Source organism: Bidens hawaiensis, unplaced genomic scaffold (assembly GCF_021521415.1).
Source record: "Bidens hawaiensis isolate Kalapana, Puna unplaced genomic scaffold, B.hawaiensis_p1.1 tig00033828_1, whole genome shotgun sequence".
Taxonomy (NCBI): Eukaryota; Viridiplantae; Streptophyta; class Magnoliopsida; order Asterales; family Asteraceae; genus Bidens; species Bidens hawaiensis.
The window spans coordinates 189,928-200,886 of record NW_027495811.1 but is presented as its reverse complement, the minus strand read 5'-3'; the positions used below and the strand labels follow the sequence as shown (position 1 = coordinate 200,886).

The 10,959-nt window shown below is 30.0% G+C and overlaps 1 protein-coding gene across 1 annotated transcript; it reads left to right on the top strand.

Annotated features, from left to right (window-relative positions):
* The first annotated feature begins 5,054 nt into the window (after positions 1–5,054).
* On the top strand, positions 5,055–10,709 carry LOC143585354 (uncharacterized). The gene is made up of 13 exons (XM_077067164.1): positions 5,055–5,236; positions 5,337–5,396; positions 5,487–5,935; positions 6,116–6,253; positions 6,372–6,656; positions 6,934–7,177; positions 7,771–7,924; positions 8,021–8,167; positions 8,353–8,595; positions 8,689–9,156; positions 10,329–10,488; positions 10,589–10,591; positions 10,702–10,709. Exons 1-13 carry the CDS (start codon positions 5,055–5,057, stop codon positions 10,707–10,709), a joined length of 2,541 nt encoding a protein of 846 aa, XP_076923279.1.
* Positions 10,710–10,959: the final 250 nt, after the last annotated feature.

The window sequence follows — 10,959 nt, the reverse complement described above, 5'->3', positions numbered from 1 at the left end:
TGCGGGCTGATGGCAAGCCTGGATGGTGATGAAGTATAAACCGATTCGATGTTTGAAAGAGGTTCCAATGAAGATCATGCCTCAAGATGTGTTGAAAGATCTTAAATGGTGGTATGTTGATTGCCAGACTGCTGAAGCCGTGATGGTAGATGAAGATGGACATGAGATCTTGAGAGTGTATAATCCTATGCACTTGGTTAACTTGTCTCAAGTTGATTTGCAGGTACTAAATGATAAGAAGATCTTTTATATCCTAGCTTGGAAAGACGAAGCGAAGAAATACCAAAGGGTGGTCTCAATTTGTGTGAGGTAGGGTGTTCATGCTTGAAGACGGAAGATACAGGCTTTTTGGATTACAAGACACGACGAAGGTGTAAGACAATTGAAGATACTGCCAAGGGGGAGTCTGTTGGTGCATGATGCCAGTAGTTCATTTATCTTGTGTCTATTGTGTCTGTAATCGTTACGGTGTTCTTATGTTTTGATGAACGTGTTAGTTTTATTATTAAGCTTAGCGAACTTGTGGAACAACGAAGTTAGGGACAACTTCGCCTAAGGTGTTAGGCTAAGTTGTCGTATTATTTACCCTAACTTGCGCCGTATGTTTAGTAGACTTTTTGGCATATCTTTTCTTGTATTCAGTAGAGATACTTGGTTGGTGTTTTGCTTCTTTACATTGATATAACAAGTAATCATTTGTCTTACGTGTTTTCGTGTTATTTATGTGTCTTTCCTGTAATCACTCGTATCGTATACGTAGGGGATTCCGCACCCCCGTGTTACAAGATACTCCTGTGTAGATCTGGCTGGGAACCTACAGAATCAAAACAACACCACCAACTAGAAGGTAGTTTTTTTTTATTTTCTTTTATCTTCTAAATTTTGTTACATTTTACATTATTAATACCTTGACAACTTAAATGAATATGCATAAGAGTTGATGTTGGTGTGGAAGATGCTGATGAGCCGGTTTTGTATATTATTGTTCCTCATGTTCAAGAATACAACATTTTGGAAGTGGTTGTACAGGATAGGCTGGTAAGTAAACTCATATTATACAAGTCTTTTAATTTCATATGATGGATGGTTAAACAAATAACTTTGTAATTTTATTTATCTTTGTAGCGTTTTCCGGTTGAGTTTGCACGGAACAATAACTTGGATGTGGAAGCAGATTTGGTTTTAATTAATCCAAATGGTGTTGATGTCTCCACTGAAATTGCTATTGAACTCAATGGTATTAATGAGAGGTATCGGGTTAGACATTGGCTAACTTTTGTTTGGTCTAATGGTCTTCAGATCGGAACTTTGGTTGTTTTCGAGTACAATGTTGCTACTCATTCGTTGATACTCACTGATGTTGTTGGTTAATTATGCACATTTCTATCATGGTTGTTTTTTATGTTGATACATTAAGTTTTAAACTGTACACTTTGCTATCCGGTTATAATTTATGTTTATCAGTTTAGTTTTGTCACTAAAAAACTTATTTTGGTTTGATTAATTATGTATGGTTTGTAGTAATAGATTATGACTTTATGACATGTTATTTTGTTATAAGGTAAACTTTACTGCCATTAGTTGTGTTGTATGTATGTTATATAATTATATATATCTATCTATTAGAATTATTTCCTCTAATATTTATTGACTGACTACAATAGGAAACAAAAATATAAAAGGTTAACTTGAATGCCATAAATTATTTATTGTATACATTAATCCGTATATCGTTATTTAGGCCATAAATTATTACAAGTTAAAATGTTTTTATTAAAATTATTATTATTTTATACAAATACTTATAACTTAATTATTTACAAATAGTAAGAATTCAATTAACAATAATATTATAAAAGATTCTCATATATTATGATCTCCATTAAAAGATTATGACCATATTACCTCTAACAATTAACAATAATATCATAAAAAATTAAAATATTCTCAATTAACAATAATCTCCAACAATTAACACCATATATTATTTTCGTCCATATATTTATTTTTTAAAATATCTCTAATATATGCCTTATATTATTGTTTCCTTTCAAGTAAATATAAATTACATCATTATTTGTCTATATAAAGACATATAAATCGTTCTAATCTCCAACAATCAAACATATTACTTTTTTTCATTTGGATTATTGTTATATATTTCTTTCTCCAGACCATAAGTTAAGCATCGTTTCTTCATACGTGTTATGAAAATTTTTTTCATTCATTTTGAGATCGATGAGTGTTTTTCACAATCTATCTTTAACAATCATTTTCTGTAAATTTATGGTTATTTCACAAATACATATTTCACAGTTTTGGTTTTTACAATTTAATCTTTATCAATAAATATATAAGTGCTGTGATGTTGATCAAAATCCCTATATATATATATATATACACTTTATTCCGGTATATTCCTAAATGACATTGAGTTTCATTTTGAGTGATGTTATCTAATGGTGTTTCGAGTGTTTAATCTATACTACTCCATGTTTCTATCGTAGGGTTCGTTCACAGTCGGCTTAACTCATGTCTAAGGTTTGTCTCCTATATTTTTGTCAAGTTGTCCACATCCAAAAATAAACGAAAAAAGGAAGGATCTTCATCTTCTCAAAATAAGCTAAGTAACGGTGGTATGTTATAAAATTTAAGTTGATTCTACCCACTTATGAATACTTATATGGTTTATATTTTATTTAACTAAGCAATACTGTGATTTTTGTAATTTATAATATGTTTATAATGTAGGCCAAAGTCATCGATTACCATTGTCTACCATTTCCAATAATACAAACTACATGGATTATCAACCAACAGCAATTGTCAGTCTACCATATCATTTAAACCGAAACCACTTCGCAGCTTCAAGTGTCTACTCTTTGAATTGTAGTAAACAACGATTAGTATTTAAAAATATTCCACACAAAAAATATACTATATATATTTTAATAAATCGTTTTTAGGTTAATTTACTATATATATTTTTAATAAATCGTTTTTAGGTTAATTTACTTAGCCTAAAATATTGATAATATTAACTTTGTAATTTCAAAATGCTCAAACATGTACACCATGTGTGAACCATGCTGCGTCCAAAAGAAAAGAAAGACGATTAATATTAGATGCTAAAAGAACTGTTTCAGTTGATAGGAAGAAAACTGGTATACAAAATAACTCTTAAGATATTTTGTGTTTTCCTTATAAGTATTATTTTTAATGGTTAAGGGTTTATTTTAAAAATTGAAATACTTATATGGTTTATATTTTTTTAAGTAAACAATAATGCTAATTTATTAATTTTTAATATTTTTAAATGTAGCCAAAGTCAACATTTACCATTGTCTACCATTTCCAATAATACAAACTACATGGATTATCAAGCAACACCGATTGTCACACTATCATATAATTTAAACGGAAATCAGTTTGCAACTTACAACGGAAACAAAATCTCAAGTATGTAAACTTTATTTCATTATTATTTTTTATTAAAAAAATTTTGAAATGAAAACTAACGTTGACTTTGTTTAATTCAGGTGGTTCTAATATACCGGTTATTGGTTACCAAAATAATATCCACGGTTTATCTAATCTTCCAACTTCTAATCCGCATAAAACATATTCCTCCTTTAATCCTTGTGTCCCCTGGTATGTTAATAAAATGTTTTTGATTATATATTTTGGTTATCAATTATTCTTTCTCATGTTTATGTGTAATATGTAAAATGATACAGTTAATCGGATCTTCGACACTTTGCGAAATATTCTCTCATCAACACAAGTAACACGTGTACAATCTAATAAGGAGAATGTGTTTCCATCAACAACTTCAAATATCTACACTTCGAATGTAGTAAACAACGGTTAGTATTTAAAAATATTTCACACAACTAGATATACTCTTTTTATTTTTTAGCAATCGTTTTTTAAAACACTTCACTTAGTCTTAAATATTGATATTATTACTTCGTAATTTCAAGTTCCTGAAAAATGTATACCATTCGTGATCTCTGCTGCATCCAAAAGGAAAGAAAGACGATCAATTTTAGATGCGAAAAGAACTGCTTCAGTTGACATGAACAAAAGTGATATACAAAATACCTCTTCAGGTATTTTGCGTTTTCTTTATAAGTATTATTTTCATTTTTGGGAAGTTTTTTTAAATAAATGAAACAGTTACATGTAAATGAAATAATATTAAATGAAATAATAATTTCATTATAATAAGCAGCCTTATATTTTAAGAATCTCATATTATTTACATTTTAAAGTTTCTTCATTATTTTTAATCAATAAATAATATTAACTATTGTATAAGTAAACGTATCATAATATTTTAAGTTATAGATGTTATATTTTAACACAAAATAAGATTTTGATATAATTTAATTATTAATTAAAAACATAAATAATAATTTGCCATTTAAATTATCATATGTGTATTTGTCAAAATTTTTTTACAACCTTTATACTAACTTTTATTTATTTAATTATTAACATGTCGTCTAATTAAAAATAATGTTAAGGAAGGAGCAAACCTGTCTTGTGTTGTTGATGACTTTCCGGAGTCATCTAGGACCTTTCGTAGAAGGTCAAGAAAAAGAACTCCTATAGTACCTATACCAATGGCTGATTTAAGTGAACATGCTACAATTGTTGGTTATCAAAATGTTATAGATGTTTATAAAGGAATATCATCAGGTATAATATATATTTCATATTTTAATTTCAATCAATTATTATGTATTTATCGATACTAGGTAACTACAGATCATGATATTTTAATTTTTGTAGAATATGTTGATCATGGAAATCAATCCGTTATGTGTCCAAGTTGCAATGCATTGTTGTGGAAAGCCGAAGTTAACAGACCAAGTAGTAGTAATGAAGAATGAGCTTTTTCATTTTGTTGTTATAATGGCAAAGTCGAACTTCCCGATGTTAGACAACCAGATGAAACTTATCTTAAATTATTTCGTGGTGAAAGCGCTATGAGCAAGTATTTATTGAAAAACATTAGACGTTTCAATTCGATGTTTTCGTTTACATCTATGGGAGGAAAGATTGACCATTCCATAAATAGAGGCAATGCGCCTTATACATCTCGACTTAGTGGTGAAAACTATCATTGTTTGGGAAGTCTATTACCGTTAGATGGTCGTAAACCACAGTTTTCTCAAGTTTACATTTACGACACGGGAAAACGAGATTTCAACCGTCAACGTGTATTTGGGTAAATACTTTAACGATATTCTTCAACATTGGTTATGATATTATTTCTTAGTATAATTTTTATTATATTTAATCAAACTAAATATATTTTTTGTGGGCAGTGATAATAATTTAAAGGTCGATGAGCAAGAAAAACATATTCTTAATTATTTGAAGACAATGTTAGATTCATATAATCATTTATCGAATGGTACGAGATTGTTTTGAAGAAAACCCACAACTAGATTTGAAGTTGCGTATTATTGGAACAGACAGCATGATGCCAGACAATATAACTTACCATCCAGTTATGAAGTTGCTGCTTTAATCGTTGGTGATATTGGTGACGCTGTTGATAACCGAGATATAATTGTTACGAAGAAATATGGTTCGTTAAAGCGTATCAGTGAACTTCATCCATCGTATACACCTCTTCAATACCCGTTGTTTCATCCTTTTGGTGAGGATGGTTATCAGGTTAATATACTTTATAAGAATGTTTCATCTTCATCAACCGCATCACGCAAGAATGTTATAATGCGTGAGTTTTTTGCTTGTCGTATTCAAGATAAGCCAAATACATTTTCAACCATGTTAAATGGTAGGCGTTTGTTTCAGCAAATTTTAGTTGACAAATATACGGTGATTGAGGCTCAAAGATTACATTTTATACGCGGTAAACAACATGAACTTAGGTGTGATACTTACCAAAGTTTACGAGGTATGCAATCTGTTGGAAATACTGATGTTTCAACGGCTGGTCAACGTGTTATTCTACCATCCTCATTTACTGGCGGAGCAAGATATATGATGCAAAATTATTTAGACGCTATGTGTCTTTGTTGATGGTTCGGTTATCCCGATTTTTTTATAACCGTAACATGTAATCCCAATTGGCCAGAAGTTAAAAGATTTCTTAAGGATACAACATTAAAGTCGGAGGATAGACCTAATATATTATGTCGGCCTTTTAAGCTCAAGCTTGATGCAATGATTAAGTTTGTGAAGGATAAGTCTTTGTTTGGAAGGGTTCAAGCAAGTAATTTTATTTAATGTTATGAATATAAAATTATAATAAAAGAGCTACTTGCATATATTAAAAATGTTAATAATATTTATAGGCTGTTGTATATTTACTTTTATTATCTTTCTTGCAGTTGTTTACACGATAGAGTTTCAAAAAAGGGGTCTACCGTACGCCCATATTTGCATATTTTTGCATCCAGGTAGCAAGATTCATAATCCAAAAGATGTAGATAAATTTATTTCTACTAAGATTCCAAAAAAAGATAGTGATCCAGACATATCCAAACTTGTATCTGATCATATGATTCATGGTCCATGTGGTGATGCTAACCCGAAGTGCACTTGCATGGTAAACAAAAGATACTACAAAAATTTTCCTAATATATTTAATGATGAGACAGCGGTTGATTCTCAAGGTTTTTCGGTATACAAAAGAAGAGATAACAGCCAATATGTTGTTAAGTCAGATATAATGATGGATAATAGAAGTGTTGTTCCATACAACCAGACTCTATTAAAAAAATTTCAAGCACATGTTAATGTTGATTGGTGCAATCAAGATGGATCTATAAAGTATTTGTTTATATACATTAATAAGGGTCCAGATCGAGCAACAATTTCGCTTGTACAAAATAACAATGGTGATAACCAAGATACTAATTTAGATGAAATCAAAGCGTTTTTTGATTGCAGATATCTCTTCATGCGAGGCCGCATGGAGGATATTCGCATTTGACGTGCATTATAGGGTTCCGTCTGTTATGAGGCTTGCTTTTCATTTACCCGGTGAACAACATGTAATATATGGTGCTAACAAAGATATTGAAGATATTTTAAACAAAACAACTAATGCTTCTTCGATGTTTACCGGTTGGTTTGAGTGTAATAAGAACTATGACCTTGCAAAGAGTCTTACATACTCTGAGTTTCCAACAAAGTTTGTATGGAAAAAAACAATTACGTAAATGGGAACCGAGGCTAAGGGGTTTTGCAATCGGTAGAGTTCATGCTGTTCCACCCGCATTCGACGAGGCTTACTATCTAAGAATATTATTAAATAAGGTTAAAGGTCCTGAATGTTTTGAATACATTCGAACAGTTGATGGAGTTGTGTGTGAAACTTTTCGAGATGCATGTTACAAAAGAGGTCTTTTAAATGATGATAAGTAATACATAGAAGCAATTGAAGAAGCAAGTCATACTTCTACCAGATATTATTTAAGGAATTTATTTGCTACAATTTTGATTACTTATAGTTTATCTAGACCTCATTTTGTTTGGGAAAGTACTTGGCAACTTTTAGTTGACGGTATACTATACAAATAACAAAAAGGTCAAAACAACCCTGATACGATTTATGTTTTTTGTAATGTTTTCAATTATGCCAAATATCTAATATCAATAAATATATATTATATATTAATTTAAGTAGTTTCTTATATTATTTTCAGGGTTGATTCTTAATGAAGAACAACTAAAAAACTTAGCACTCCTGGAAATTGAAATTTTTTTAATTTGCAATAACTCCAGTCTTAGAAGACATCAACAAATGCCTTTTCTAGATATGGAAACAATTTCAAGAGCAACTAATCCGCTGATGGTGGAAGAGCTTTCATATGATACCGAGATCATGAATAACGAATTTAATAATCTATTTGATTCGTTAACTGATGAACAAAGAGGGGTTTATAATGAAATAATGAATGTTTTGGTTGATAAAAAAGGTGAAGTGTTTTTTGTTTATGGTTATGGTGGTACTGGAAAAACTTATTTATGGAAGACCTTATCTGCATCAATAAGGTCAAAGGGAGAAGTTGTGTTTAATGTTGCTTCAAGCGGTATAGCTTCTTTGCTTTTGGAGGGTGGAAGAACAGCACATTCGAGATTTTTAATACCCATTAATTTGACCGAAGATTCCATTTGCCCGGTAATATTACAACATACTTTCTGTTACTTTTAATAAATTTTTTTATTATATATGGTTTTATTTGTTATTTGTATATAATTTTACTTTAATATATCTTACGTTATATATATATATATATATATATTTTTATTTTTTCTTATAATTAGGTTTTAGGAAATACCGATGTCTATGAATTATTGAAAAAGACAAGCTTAATAATTTGGGATGAAGCACCAATGATTCATAAGCATGCTTTCGAAGCTTTGGACAGAACTTTAAACGATGTTATGAATGGTGATTCTGCAAATACTTCCGAAACACTTTTTGGAGGTAAGGTTGTTGTTTTTGGTGGTGATTTTTGGCAAATTTTGCCCGTTGTAACGAACGGTACCAGAAGTGATTGTGTCAATGCTTGCATCAATTCTTCTTATATCTGGTCAATGTGTAAGGTTCTTAAACTAACTAAGAACATGAGGCTTACAGTTGGATGTCGATCTTCAGACGTTGAAAACATCAAAGAGTTTGCTGATTGGCTGTTATAGATAGGTCAAGGAAGCGTGAGTGGTCCAAATGATGGAGAGTCGGTTATTAATATTCTAGACGATCTCTTGATATTGAACTTAGTTGATCTGATTGGTGATTTAATAAGGTTTGTATATCCTAATATATTAGATAGATTCAACGAACTTACGTACTTTCAGGATCGCGCACTGCTTGCACCTTTGAATGAGGTGGTTCAAACAATTAATGAATGTATGTTAGCCCTCTTTCCTGGTGAAGAAGTCGAGTATCTAAGTTCAGACAGTTTAGCTGAATGTGAAGACTTTTCAGACGTTGTTGATCCACAGTTGTACTCCCCTGATTTGTTAAATGGTTTAAAGATGTCAGGAATTCCTAATCATAGATTGGTTCTTAAAGTTGGTGTTCTCATCATGCTATTAAGGAAAATTAATCATAAAAAGGGTATGTGCAATGGAACGCACCTTCAAGTCGTTAGTCTCGATAGACGTGTAATTGAAGCTAAAGTTGTCTCTAGTACACATATAGGATATCACACTTTAACTAGTTGAGTAAGCCTTACAACAACTGATAAAAAACTTCCTTTCAAATTAAAAAGAAGACAGTTTCATATTTCCGTATGTTATGCCATGACAATCAATAAAAGTCAAGGTCAATCATTGTCAAGAGTTGGATTGTATCTTAAAGATCCAGTATTTTCCCATGGTCAGCTTTATGTGGCTTTGTCAAGAGTGAAGAGTCGAGATGGTATTAAGTTAGTGATACTCGACAAAGAATCAAAGCTTACAAATAAAACAACAAATATTGTTTACAAGGAGATTGTTGGAAACGTAGAATGATAAATATTATATTTGTCATGTATTTGAAATTGTTCTATTCTATTCTAATGGTTATCATGTAACTTATTTTGGTCTATTCTTTTTTTATGAAGTTCAAAAACATTTTGTATATTTGTTTGTTATCATAACTTAAAATTTTTTATTAAGCTATAAATAAATATTTAATGTTAATATATACCAAAAATATCCGGATATACATGTTTTATAAGATACCATTTTTTATATTTCAATTTTAAGTTAAAGTATTTAAAATAGTTATAATAATATCTAATAAAATATTACAAATATAGGGTAACTAAACATGAAACTTATTTGATAGATATAATCATTTAGATCATTGGAAAAATAAACCGTCACTTCCTTAGTATATTTTATAATTATCAATTTAATTCATCATCTTTTTCTTCTTCTTTTACAATCTAAAGCTTTTTATAACAAACGATATTGTTAAAAAATGTCTACCGTTGTCAATTGGAAGTTTTCTACGGTTTTACGTAAGTATGAATTCCTCTTTAGCGTTTTCCTCATTATACACAAAGATAATATTGAATCTGTGATGATGTTCAATAATCTCCTTAAACATCAGATTCATGAGATTGGTGTTCTGAAACTTTCTCCATGTATACAAGAAACCAATCTCATAAATCTTTTACGTCATTACCTTGATGATCTCCGCCAATATGTTTTACCGTTTGAACATGTTAGGGATTGGTTTTTTTTATCCTATTCAAAACAAAGTTGTTATAAAGTTTGAGAATGAGCAGTATAAAAATTTGAATCCTAAACAACTATTGTCAGTTGACGATTTGTTCCTTTTGAGCTAGCTAGATATGTTGAAGTTATCTAATCATAGAAAAGATATTGCACATCTTGAGTTGGAAAGGGAGGAGAGTTTGAAGGTTAAATGGTTAGGCGAATGTGCAAACTATGAAAGTGATTATGATGGTTATCCCGAAAGTTTGTTGTCCGATGATGAAGTAGAAGGTAATATATTAATCCTTTAGATATTATTGATAGATTTAATAAAAGAAGTATATTGTCAACATCTTTTTAGACTTACTAATAACTATATTTATGAACTTAGATTGTAGGTTGTACATAACAACTTTGTAATGCTTAGATGTTAGTAATTATTAAACATGTTGTTATGTTAAGTTTATTTTAATTGAATATTGTGTTATTTTTAAAACTTTTCAGGTGTTTAGGAAATGGGAGTTTGTGTAGGTATAAATTTTGAAGACTTTGATGATGTTTATATCAAAGAATATGGTTAGTGTTTCTGTTAATGTCTTTTGGTTGTTTGGTTTATATTATCTTATTGTAATTTTGAAGTTTCAATCTATAGACAATGTAATTTTATAATAGTTGGTAACAAATATGAACAAGTATTATGTTAACTTAAACGTATGTTTAAATTGATTATTTGTAGTGATAAGTTATTCCACCCGCATGTCA